Raw genomic sequence first — 13,741 nt, forward strand, 5'->3', positions numbered from 1 at the left:
TGTCTGGTCAACTTCATGTCATTTGTAAATCCTTTCCTTTCCTGTCATTCAGACCTGCAACACATTTCAAAAAAAGTTGGGACAGTAAAGCATTTACCACTTTGTAATGTTGCCATTACTTTTCACAACACTTAAAAGACGTTTAGGGACTGAAGACACCAAGTGATGAAGTGTTTCAGGTGTAATTTTGTCCCATTCTTTCTGCAAACAAGTCTTAAGGTGGGCAACAGTACGGGGTCTTCGTTGTCGCATTATGCGCTTCAAAATGCGCCACACATTCTGTGTTGGAGACAGGTTGGGACTGCAGGCAGGCCAGTCAAGTACTCACCCTCTTTCTCCTCAGCCAGGACTTTGTAATGTGTGCAGAATGTGGTTTTGCATTGTCTTGTTGAAATATGCATGGACGTCCCTGGAAAAGATATCTTCTTGAAGGCAGCATATTATGCTCCAAAATCTCTATGTACTTTTCAGCATTAATGGTGCCTTCACAGAAGTGCAAGTTACCTTTGCCAAGGGCACTGACACAACCCCATACCATGACAGACCCTGGCTTTTGGACTTGTTGCTGGTAACAGTCTGGATGATCCTTTTCTTCTTTGGTCCGGAGCACACGGCGTCCATTCCTCCCAAAAAATACCTGAAATACTGATTCATCTGACCACAGCTCCACTGTGTGATGGTCCATCCCAGATGCCCCCGAGCCCAGAGAAGTCGACGGCGCTTCTGGACAATGTTAACATAAGGCTTTCTTTTGGCACAGTACAGTTTTAACTGGCATTTGTGGATGTAACTACGTATTGTGGTACTTGACAAAGGAGCCCATGTGGTGATATAGCTTATAGATGAATGACGATTCTTGATGCAGTGCCGCCTGAGGGATCGGAGATCACGGTTGTTCAGCTTAGGCTTGCGGCCTTGTCCTTTACACACTGAAATTCCTCCAGATTCCTTGAATCTTGTAATTATGTTATGCACTGTTGAATGTGAAATATCCAAATCTCTTCTTATCTTTCTTTGAGGAACATTGTTTTTAAACATTTCAATAATTTTCTCACGTATTTGTTGGCAAACTGGCGATCCTCGGCCCATCTTTGCTCCTAAAGGATTAGATTTTTCTTGGATGCTGCTTTTGTACCAAATCATAATTTCAGTCACCTGTTGACATCACCTGTTTCAAATCACATCATTATTTAACCCTTTTACCTCATTACTAGTCCTAAATTGCTCCTGTCCCAACTTTTTTTGAAATGTGTTGCAGGTCTGAATGACAGGAAAGGATGCATATTTACAAATGACATGAAGTTGACCAGACAAAACATGAAATATTTTGTGTTCATATTGTCTGCAATGAAATACAAGTCAAAGTAAATTTAGAAATCATTACTTTCTTTTTTTATTTGCGTTTTCCAAACTGTCCCAACTTTTTTCTGATTTGGGGTTGTAATTTAGCTACTTGTTTTACTTTCACATTATATTTTTATCTTTATTTGTTTTAATATTAATTAATATTTAGCCTAGGCCTGCTTAATCTAATTATGACGGAAAGTGGGAACCGTTGTCCATCTTGACACGTCATGTTGTCTTTTTTTTTCTTTTTCTTTTTCTTCCTTTTCCCGTTTTAATTCACGAACGCGAGTCAGTGGATATCACGCAATGCGCAAACAGTCTCAAACCCAGTCAATTATTCACTACAGAAAGTGAAAGCTGAACTTTGAAATCTGACAAGCTTTCGGCGCATATTCTCAGACAACGAGAGATAAATGTAATTCAACATGCTGATAACGTAGCCTACTGCCTTAATTTATTTTTTTAATATTTCTATTTTAGTCCATATTGTGAGAAAAAAATAGAAGAGAAGTAGGCCAATTGTGTGTTAAACAAGTTGTTTTTAGATAAATCTGCTTTTACTTTTCATTGAGACGGACATTATTGTAGTGTTCTGACATTATAATCATATAATTATAGACCTATAATTCCTTGTTTAATCGGGCTAAATGTTTTTAAATAGTGAGTAATCTATCTATTAATTTATGTAGTGTGTCGATTATGCATTATGAAATTGTTGGGGGGAGGGGGGCAAATTAATGTAATATCAATTTAATAATAAAAGTAGGCCTACTATAATAATAATAATAATTTTATACATAAATTCTAAATCCTCTTGATATCAATAGCTGATGCATTTACCTCTGTATAATACACCATGGTCTATCGTCGCCACGAGGTTTTATTGCGCATTTTTCACCCGTACAGTGTGAGCAGTCAAGACGCGCTCGACGGTCGGACCGCACAGTGTGAGCACATTTACATCGCATGCGATCTACTCGTACAGTGTGAGTAGGTAACCTTGCTGAAATCGCACATATGCCCAGCTTAACGGGCAAAAAAGGGCAACTGATCATTCCCTAACATAAGAGTAAAGTGAACATTTGAATTTGTAACTGGCTGAACTGAGCTTATAATAGTGTACAAAAAATAACTCATTCGTATTCAAATTTCATAATGTGTTTAATAGACAAGCCATAATGTGTAATGCTGTCACCTTGTGGTCACATAGTGTTATGGTCAAAAAGATGCATGACCTTGGACTGACCATCACAAAATATAGATACAATTTACAGTTTTAATATATCATTTTACACTTTTTGCAGAGTAGATATGGCATCTACTCTGCAAAAAGTGTAAAAGGTTATATAGCTTTTGTGATTGTAAATTAAATTAAAATTAAATTATTTTATTATATTTATACGTTACACTAAGGATATCATGTATAAATTGGAGTTTTATTAGGTTTTTTATTGTAAAAATAATTTCTTAAAATCCCACTTTAATGTGCAAAGACATAAGTAGGCCTTATGTAGGTTCTTGAAATGTGTAGAAATTGTCTGGTTATAAGAAACTGTGGTGGTGCAATCTATTGTAATTGAGGGAATTTGAGTCTTCAGTTGTGTGACTGATTTTTGACCCTTATCTGACTTTATTCATGATCCCTTCAGCATTACACAATAAATGCATCCGGTGTCCATATTTTCTTTGGAAAAGATTTTTGATGTTGATGACATGTTTGACATATCTGAGAATGTGTTAAACATTCAGATACCCCCAAAGCCATATTACATATATAATTCAAGAAGACAGATATTAAATTCAATATTAAGAAAAAAAAATCACATTAAAAGAGTACTTTTTATTTAGTCATACTGCTTTAGGTGATTTATTTAATACGTCAGCACATTACAAAATGTTTAAACAGATTTTTCAGAGAAACCACAACAAAATATAAGTAATAAAGGCCAAGAAAACAAAGGTCAATGCCCAACATTTAAAATGCTCCAGTGTGTTATTTACTTGTAAATATGATTGCTTTACAACCTCTGAATGCAACAAAACTTCTTCCTTCTTAAACTCTAAAACCTACTCATGGAATAAACATAAAACAGATTTGTCAGAAGAAAGAGCCTGCTCTTGAAAAAGCCTTTTAAGAGGACAGTGAACAACACAAATTCTTGTTCAAACGTTGTTGTTTTTAGTGCATGAAAGTCAAAACAATTTTTACTGTCATGAAATGAAATACAGTATTTCCCACATAGTTATAAAGTTATTAAATGTCACGTAATCATCCAGTTTCTCATGAATAAAAGTTCATACATCAAGGTAAACACAAATGCAGCCCTCTAAAATATGTCAAGTTGTAAATGTAAAATGCATTCTGCACTTAGCTTAGAGAGCAGAACAAATGTACCTTAGCTTTGGATGGTTACACATGCTGTATATGTGGTACAGTACGTGTTGTTGGTTATGTGGTCCTGTTGTTGCAGATGTAGATGCATGAGATTAAGGCTTGGCTGATGTCTTGCCTGGTTCCCTCCAGCCACCAAAGGCTTTCTCCAAGTAGAGGGCAGTGGCCAAAGAGAGACGGTCCTGCAATTTACCCGTCACAATCTGAATGCCCAGGGGCAAACCCTCCGCACTCAGCCCTAATGGACACTGGGTTACTGGCAGACCCAGGATATTAAAGATACCTGCAGAGAATAGAACTGCTTAGAGCAGGCATGGGCAGACTCTGTGCTGGAGGGCCACTGTCCTGCAGAGTTTAGCTCCAACCCTAATCAAACACACCTGAGCCAGCTAATCAATGTCAGGACCATTAGAAGGCTACAGGCAGGGGAGTTTTATCAGGGTTGGAGCTAAACTCTGAGGGAGTGTGGCCCTCCCAGCTATATTCGGATGGGACTAGTTTTACAAGGGTAGATGGAATAATGTAATTTTACCACAGGGCGTCTGTAATATTAATGGCCAATTCGCACAAGATAAAAAAATCTCAGTAAAACTAGCAGAGGGGGAGGGGTAACTGGATTTACACACCTCCCTGTCATCATGTGCGTATTAAGTTTCTTCCTGATATCATGTGCGCAAGTACATATAATCTATATATTACCTATATATAACTGTTAGGTCAGGTCGAACGATTTATTAAATAATCTGATTGGATTCAGTTGATAATAGGCACTTACCTAAAGCTAATGAAAGCTTTTTTTACCTCTGACAAGTGCTTTCGACTTTTTTTAATCTAAATGGTAAGTAGAAAACACTTGAGGTTTGCCACCACCGCCTAGAACGCAACTGTATGCTTTTTCATGCACCTCCATTTTAGAAAAATTGCAAAATCACGTAATATTTATGTACATATTTACATGTGGACCTCAGTGATAAAACTCGTGCATTCGTTTTATTCAAGGTGGAGGTGCAAGTTTTGTGATCCTGCGCACCTGGGAACACTGCTCCCGTGGTCAGTCTAATGATTGTCTGCTGTAAAAATGTCATATGCTTGGAATAATAAGAATAAAATCACATTTAATTTAATATTAGGAAATTATAAATTATTTAAATCGATTAAAAAAAAAGGAAGATGTCATTTTAAAAATGTGGAAATGAGTGGAAATAAGTTAATACTTATAAAGTTAATACTTATAATGCTGCAAATTTAACCTATAATGTTAATTACTGCTGCCTCATTTCTAATGTTTACGTGTTTTTTACTTTCTCTTTTGAGCGGTCATGAAAGCTTATTCTTGTAAATAATTTCTAGCATTTCATTAATAAAATTGTAGGCTAAATCTTTAAAACGCGGAATCGAAACGGTACGGTGCTCCACTGTGGTCAAAAAGGATATAAACACTCAATTTTGAAGCAATCTTTTCTTGAAAACTCAAATGTGGATTCGGATGGCAATTAAATTGACCGAGACCGAGTTTTCCCATCCCTGGCTTAGAGCCTAGACACCCTCCGAAAAGGTGGTCCATAAATGCATTGACACACCAAGCTGATGGTCGGCTGAGCATCTGTCAGCTCAGTTTTTGCAGTGTGCAAACCCTGTTGGCAGCTTTTTAAATCAGCATCAGTGAAAAAGATATTTTTTGAAAAGTTTTGATTGGCTGTTCAGCTTAGTGATCAAGTGCACGAGATGAAAACAAAAGTGAGGAAAGCAAACAAGGAAGTCAAGCGGCCACACAGAAAAGGCTATTTTATCTCATTCAAATACGCAAATATTTTCATAACGACATGACCGTCTGAATGAAGAAAGTGATCATCATTATTCATATTCAAAATAGTAAGCAAGCGCTGCTTTGTTCACGGTTTGTGTATCCACATTCCTAGTTTAGGTTTCTCATTCTGAATTACAAAAATAGACTACTGCCACCTACTGATACAGACTGTGATTTCCTCGCACGCAGGCGCAGCATGTACCCACTAGTTGGCCAACGGCTGTAGCCTTTGCGGTGTGTTCAAACAACTTTTAATACAGACGCATGGGAGGTGAGGCCACAGTCGGCTTTCGTTGTCACTAGTTTTTTGATGTTGGTTTGGTATGTCACAGCCTTAATAAGTAGATCACGAGTAGATCAAAACCAACACCACTTACCAGTGTAAGAGAAGTTAAAGGGCGTGAAAACTGGGTGGTGGTGTTTGGGGGCAATCTGTGGATGAGAGGGGTACAGCAGCACTGCGTCTGCGCCTAGTAACTCCTCCAACTCCTGCTGTAGACTCTCCTTCTGCTGTATAATGAATGAAGATGGATGGGAACTCTGGAATAGCTCAACTAGAGCCAGACCTGAGAAAGAAAGACAGAAAGGGACACTATATAGTCATATATATTCATATTTCATCAGATACACTAAATAAAAATGTCAGCAAAATCTGGATACTTTTGGAAACACTCATCACAAGAAGACTTGCTAGTACTTGCATGAGGCATGGAGCGAAAGGAATTGAGTAATTCAATCCATCACATGAACAGTTAAAAGTGCACAAGCTCGTTTGCTGTCTCACACACCTATTGCTGCTATAGTGTGAGAAGAAAACCCCAGAATCCACTTGAAAAGCTCCCAGACTGGCCAGACCTTCTTCCCGCCTTTACTCATTAGCTCCGCAAAGGAGGTGGGCGGCTGAGATGGGGAAAAATTACAAAACCGTCAGATAAAAACTATGTTGACAACTAGAACATTATTCATGCTATGCATTACCCCAATATACTGTATACAAAAGAATATACTTGTTTTGTTAGTAAGCGTGTATATAAGAAAGTTAAACATGATTTGCTCAAGCTTAGACACTTAAACTTGATTATTTACACATTAGCAAAAACATCAAGAGGATGCTTAACTGAATGAAAATAAAGAGCTAATGTTAGCCTTAGCTCAGTGAGAGAATGACAGTCTTATGGTTGTCAGCTTCAACACTTAATTTTGATATTTGAGTCCTCTTCAGAAATTGACTTCCATCTTTAAACATTTTAAATTAAATTTGTATCCAATATATCTGTATATTCATTTATTCAATATATTCAATGTTATGTCAAATAACTGCATTAAACTTGGATGCACATCAATATTATAATGGCCGAAAAAACACACACCTTTCCATCCTTGCCAGGTGAGGCCATCATAGTTCCCCAGATCTGAAAGGAGTATTTGAGCTGTGGGATGAACAGCTCTTGAACCTTAACCCCAAGGTCTGCTTCTAAGCGTCTGACCACCTAAAAATGAAACCCATTTTGAGATAAATATTAGTTGCCTGAAGCCCATCCACACACACACCTACTTACCATCTTCTGTGCCTGAAGCAGCTGTGCGTCCACTGGAGAGACTAAATGAGAGCCCCCATTGTGGGGAACAGAGAAGAACCGCAGCTTTTTCAAATCTACTTCAGCAGTGAGAGACAGTCTGAAAAGAGGAAAACAGACATAGAGAAATTTTCACTTGGGATGCATTCATAATGGGGTTGATTTAAACCATTGAAAAGAATCAAGTTAAAAGATGACATTTTTCAAGTAATAAGAAAGCCACCCTACCCTATGAATATGCTGCAAGTAAAAAACAATGAAACTATAGTGCAAACAAATGCACTGCAGTTCATAGGTTTAGGGTCAGTAAGTTGGGAAGACCCAGACATCCAAAGAAATACCCAAATTATTTACAAATATGACCAGACACGCACGGGTGAGTGACGTACGCAATTCCCCACGAAAACCATCCCGTCAGGTCTAAAATATATAAACACTTATAATAAACTTACCAATGTGAATCAGGGTAAGACAAAACAACGTTCTAGAAGTAGGACTGATCATGTATTGACAAAAGTTTCATTGTGTACCTTCAATCATTTTAATCAGCTAAGATAAATTAAATTGATCAATAATGACAGTAAGTACATTCAAAAGCTTTCTATTTAAAATAAATACTGTTCCTTTGAACTTTCTATTCCTCAAAGAATCCTGAAAGAAATCAGCCTCAGTTTCTACTAGGGGTGTAACAATATATCTACAAAAATCCAGAGAAAAAAATAATGTTTACAAAGTTTTATTGTCAGAACTACATTAAACTGCTATATACAATGTTGGATATCTATAATAATGCTATGGGGGAATATTTGTGTTCATGACAAATGTTATGAATGATATGAGTAAAAAAGTGGACTGCATTATATTAAATAAATTTAGTCAATGCAAGCACATTTGTAATAATTCTGTATTTTCTGCTTCTGAATCATGAATATGTTTATTCTGGTGTCACCATTGTCCTGTGCTTTGTGTTATCAGCAAGACTATCCAAGTCTATTAATTTCCACCCCCATGTATTACCAAATTTGCCATTTTAATCAACTAGACAATTTGTGTTAAACTTTTACCACATTTCTTCTTAAGTGTTTTTGGGGGGTTAGGAAAGATTTATGTTATGACCCAAAACCGACATAAAACATTTCACAATAATATCATATTCTGCGTTATATCGTGATCTGTAACGAATCGTGACATGAGGGTATCGTTACACCCCACAAAAATGTTAAGCAGCAAAAACATTGATAATAAGAAGCAATCTTATTATCAGAAGTTTCAGAATGATTTCTGAAGGATTATGTGACAAGACTATCTGAAGTCTGGAGTAATGGCTTGTGAAAATCCAGCTTTTCCATCACATTAAACTGTAATAATGTTTTGCAATATTACTGAATTTTTATCAAATAAATGCAGCCTTGTGAGCATATGAAACTTTTTTGAAAAAGATGTAAAAATCTTCCAAACTTTCGAATTATTGTGCAGATGCCATATAAGCATTTCTGTCATATAGCACTTGTGTAAAAAAGCTCACAGTGTTGCTGTGAAGACCATATCTATCTAATTATTTTGTAAATATCATATTATATTACTTGTTTGCATTGGGTCCTCCCATGATGCTTAGCATGGGAATCAGGTCTTCTGCATAGCGGCACATAGGTCCTGTACACAGGAATCCCATCTGCAGTCCTGAGGTGGGAGGATACTGTCCATCATTACTTACGATACCTGTTTGTACAGAGAAAACCAAATGTGATTTGCTTTTCTTATGGCCTTAATCAACATTACTACAATTATAATGTCAAGTATAATAACAGTAGAAACCACATTCTCTATCTGTAGACTTCTTAATAACACATGTACACAACTGCACCCATTCTTCTTACCTAATGATGGCTTGTGTCCGAAGATGCCATTGAAAAAGCAGGGGATACGGATACTACCCCCGATATCTGACCCAACTCCAATCACAGAGGCACCAGCGCCCAATATACTGCCCTCACCTCCTGCAAGTGACAGTATTAAATACAATTCATTGGACTTTTAGTGACACCTAGTGGAGCAGATACAACATAATGCAAAAGTTAAAGGGATAGTTCACCCAGAAATTAAAATGTTGTCATCATTTACTCACTCTCAAGTTGTGAGTTTCTTTGTTCTGCTGATCACAAAAGGAGATATTTTGAAGAATGTTTGAAACAAAGCAGATAGAGCAACCATTGACTACCATAGTATGTTTTCCCTACTGTGGTAGTCAATGGTTGATTTATTTGCTTTGTTTCAAACCTTCTTCAAAATATCTTCTTTTGTGTTCATCAGAAGAATGAAACTCATACAGGTTTGGAAGAAATTGAGTAAATTATGACAGAATTTTCATTTTTGGGGATGCCCATTGTTAAAATGCACTATTTACAGTCAACCATTATTAACTTATTCTGTGAGGGAAATTGTCCTATAATAAGGGGACTACAGATATACAGTGAGTATTGTGGCTGGTCATGTGATCTCAACACAGTCAGCTTAAAAGGCCTATATTCACTCTGTTCATCACATAAAGCTCTTCAGAAAATGTTCTGTCTATGTTCTGTAATGTTCTTCAGACATTCTGGACTATACCGCTCAATTCATATGGATCAATTTTATGATCTCTTTATGAACTTCACTTTTGAAGCATTAAAGTGGTAGAAGGGAGGGACAGATTCCATCAAAAATATCTTAATTTGTGTTTCAAAGATGATTGTTTAAGTTTGGAACAACATGAGGGTGAATAATTAATGACAGAACTTCCAATTTGGGTGAACTTTTAAAGCCGCTTTATTAGGCTAATAATAATATGACTGGATTATTTATCTTGTGTTAGTGTTTATTGAATATGGCATACATTTATTGAAACAATTGAAATGTTCTGTAAAGCTGCTTTGAAACTATATGCATTGTGAAATGTGCTATAAAAATCTTTAACTGAATTAAATATAAATATTTGTTTTTAAAACTATTTTTTTAGTGGTAAAAGTGTTTTTAAATAACTTTGAATTCTATTAATGTCATTTTTTTTTTCATTTAGCACAAGTTCAATAAAAAATAACAGAGACCACCTTTAACAGTAAAACAGTGTATGCAAAAGTACTAAAAGTCCATAAAAATGCACAATCATGTCTGCAATTGTATGATAATTATGAAATTATGGCCAGCAGCCATATCACTCTGTAGCCCAAGACTTGTTTCCCACTGAAGCTAAGCAGGGCTGAGCCTGGTCAGTACCTGGATGGGAGACCAACTGGGAAAACCAGGTTGCTGCTGGTAGAGGTGTTAGTGAGGCCAGCAGGGGGCGCTCACCCTGTGGTCTGTGTGGGTCCTAACACCCCAGTATAGTGATGGGGACACTATACTGTCAAAGATCACCGTCCTTCGGATGAGACGTTAAACCGAGGTCCTGTCTCTCTGTGGTCATTAAATATCCCATGGCACTTCTCGTAAAAGAGTAGGGGTATAACCCCGGTGTCCTGGCCAAATTCCGTCGATTGGCCCTTGCCAATCGTGGCCTCCTAATAATCCCCATCCACTGAATTGGCTCTATCACCCTCTCTCCTCTCCACCTATCGCTGGTGTGTGGTGAGCGCACTGGCGCCGTTATACTGTGGCTGCCGTCGCATCATCCAAGTGGATGCTGCACACTGCTGGTGGTTGAGGAGAGACCCCTGACATGAGTGTGAAGCACTTTGGGTGTACAGTAGTACATATGGAAGCGTTATATAAATGCCTCATTCATTCATTCATTCATTCATTCAAATAAGTGAGTGAGTGCATGTTGGATTTTCTGTCAGTTTTACTGGTTAAAATGTCAGGATGTGTATATGTGTATAAAAAATGACCTGAGCTGCCGCCTGCAATTCTCTCAAAGTCATAGGGGTTGTTAGTGATGCCATAGAGGTGGTTGTGGGACTCTAGCCACATACAGAGCTCACTGCAGTTAGTTACACCCAGTGGAATCGCTCCCGCTCTCTTCAACAATGCAACAGATGGGGCATCTGCCCCTGAAACCAGATCCCGTCTGCTCAACAGCCCTGTTGAGTTAGGCATGCCTGTTAGGAAGAAAACAAAGTGTCATCCTAGAAACATATACCAAATGAGTATAAAGAGTTATATAATATACCTTGCAGAGCAAAGGCCTCTTTAACAGTAATGGGTACCCCAAGCAGAGGTAGCCTGTCCTCCAACACGTCCTCTCCTCCCGTCTCCTCCTCTATCAGTTTGTCTACCTGTGCGGCTTCCTGAAGCGCTGCAGAAAACCTGAACAAATGAAAATGTGTGTTCAGAGTCAGACTAAAATGTAGGCTGATTTTGCCCTTAAACTCACTCACCTGTCCTTCACCATAGCATTGATCAGTGGGTTGACTTCCTGAATACGGTCAATGTAGGCCTGGACCACTTCAACACTTGTTACCTAGAGATATTTAAAGGAAATCAATAGGTATTTGGAATGCATAATCCAGCATGCAAGTCACTACAGTCCACAAAAATGTTTGGGGGGGCCGAACTAAAAGACAAACATACAGTAGAGAGACGCAGATTCATGACTTGGGTCAGATCTATTGTGAATAAAAATTATATAGCTAAATGCATATAGAAATGTGCACACGGGTTATATATGTCTGTTCTCCAAGACAGAAAAATTATTGTAAATATCTAGCAATAATACATTTGGGTAACATAACAGTCTGGGGTCATTTAGGGGCTTTTTTGATTATTTGTAATCTTAAAAATACACCGACAGGTGAATACGTGAATAACACTGATTATCTCTTTATCATGGCACTTGTTAGTGGATGGGATATATTGGGCAGAAAATGAACATTTTGTCCTCAAAGTTGATGAATTAGAAGCAGGAAAAATGGGCAAGTGTAAGGATTTGAGCAAGGTTGGCAAAGGCCAAATTGTGATGGCTAGATGACTGATTCAGAGCATCTCCAAAACTGCAGCTCTTGTGGGGTGTTCCTGTCTCCAGTGGTCAGTATCTATCAAAAGTGGTCCAAGGACGGAACTGTGGTGAACCTGCTACAGGGTCAAGGCTCATTGATGCACATGGGAGCTGCTAGGAAACCTTGGGTCCTGCCATCCATGTGGATGTTACTTTGGTACGTACCACCTACCTAAGCATTGTTGCAGACAATGTACACCCTTTCATGGAAATTATATTCTCTGGTGGCTGAAGCCTCTTTCAGCAGGATAATGTGCCCTGACACAAAGCAAAAATGGTTCAGGAATGGTTTGAGGAGCACAACAACAAGTTTGAGGTGTTGATTTGGCCTCCAAATTCCCCAGATCTCAAACCAATGGAGCATCCGTGGGATGTGCTGAACAAACAACTCAGATCCATAGAGGCTCCACCTCGCAACTTACAGGACTTAAAGGATCTGCTGCTAACATCTTGGTGCCAGGTACCACAGCACACATTGAGGTTTCTAGTGGAGTTCATGCCTTGACGGGTTTAGGGCTGTTTTGACAGCAAAAGGGGGACCAACACAATATTAGGTCATAATGTTATGCCTAATTTGTGTTACAGAGCATGTCCTTATTTTTTTTAAATCATATCCTTTAATGATATGATAGGTAGACTTTTTTGATATTGTGTGCAAATATGCTGTGTGATAGTAATAACATTTGTCACTTGTTATAATAAGTTATAATATTGTTAAAAAGTTTGTTATAATATTTCCCCCCCCTGTTTATTAAAATATACTATATATATTATTAAATGCATGAGTCACAAACTTATATTTTGAAACTACTGTTTATATTACACATCTATGATTTAACACTAGAATTATATACAAGCATTTATTTTAAGAGGGAGGAACTGAAAATAAAACTTGTATAAAACAAGTAGCTTGATACACAGACCTATAGAAGACTTTTACAGCATAGTTAGCCCTAAACAATATAGCTATTTGTTTAATAAGTGCTGCTGACCTTTGAACAGCCTTGAAAACTAACTAGTGAATTCCTCTAGTGTGAATAAATATGGACGAACATAGCAAAATGGGAGCCACTCTGATCACCTACAGTAATACAGAGAGCTGAACTATTGTCAGATGACCAATTGTGATCTTAATAAACTACGCTGTGTGGTAAAAAAAAAATACATTAAATACAATAGCCTACAATAAATAAAACTGCACGTTTTTAATAATCTACTACAACTCCCAGCATTCATTGCAATTCACCTCGTCCCATCCCTTCTTCCTGAGTGGTGTGAAATAAGGGTCTTTACCGTAGCGTCATACAAAGTGTAATCAACATGTCATTACGGTCATGCTGTTAATTATAATGATCAAGATATAGAGCCTATGGAGTTTTTATTTACATCTTACTTCCTTCCGACGAATCTTTCGGGCAAGCTGCAAAGCTGAGAGCAGCAGAAGTGGGTTAGTGATGGGTGGGAGTCGCGAAACTCCATGCCGTTGTGGAGGTGCAAATAACTTAAAAGCGGCGAACAACATCCACATCACAGCTCGAAGTAGTCGGCTTAAGAACCGCTCGAACCGGGTCAAAGCCATCGTCAATGAGCACGAGCAGCGATGACACCAGTAACGTTACGCAGCTTGGAGTGAAACAACAATGGCCTCT

At 37.9% G+C, this 13,741-nt stretch overlaps 1 protein-coding gene across 2 annotated transcripts; it reads right to left on the minus strand.

Annotated features, from left to right (window-relative positions):
• Positions 1-3,198: 3,198 nt before the first annotated feature.
• On the minus strand, positions 3,199-13,741 carry faah2a (fatty acid amide hydrolase 2a). 2 transcript variants are annotated; one of them, XM_067441279.1, is made up of 11 exons: positions 13,486-13,741; positions 11,476-11,558; positions 11,268-11,404; positions 10,987-11,196; positions 9,001-9,120; positions 8,707-8,842; positions 7,106-7,223; positions 6,917-7,036; positions 6,335-6,446; positions 5,924-6,112; positions 3,199-4,022 (listed from the first exon to the last, which is right to left on the minus strand). In XM_067441279.1, exons 1-11 carry the CDS (start codon positions 13,669-13,671, stop codon positions 3,835-3,837), a joined length of 1,599 nt encoding a protein of 532 aa, XP_067297380.1. In that variant the 5' UTR covers positions 13,672-13,741; the 3' UTR covers positions 3,199-3,834. The 2 variants fall into 2 exon arrangements, with proteins under 2 accessions (XP_067297380.1, XP_067297382.1); XM_067441281.1 differs by having other exon boundaries at positions 13,479-13,596.

Source organism: Pseudorasbora parva, chromosome 4 (assembly GCF_024679245.1).
Source record: "Pseudorasbora parva isolate DD20220531a chromosome 4, ASM2467924v1, whole genome shotgun sequence".
NCBI lineage: Eukaryota > Metazoa > Chordata > Actinopteri > Cypriniformes > Gobionidae > Pseudorasbora > Pseudorasbora parva.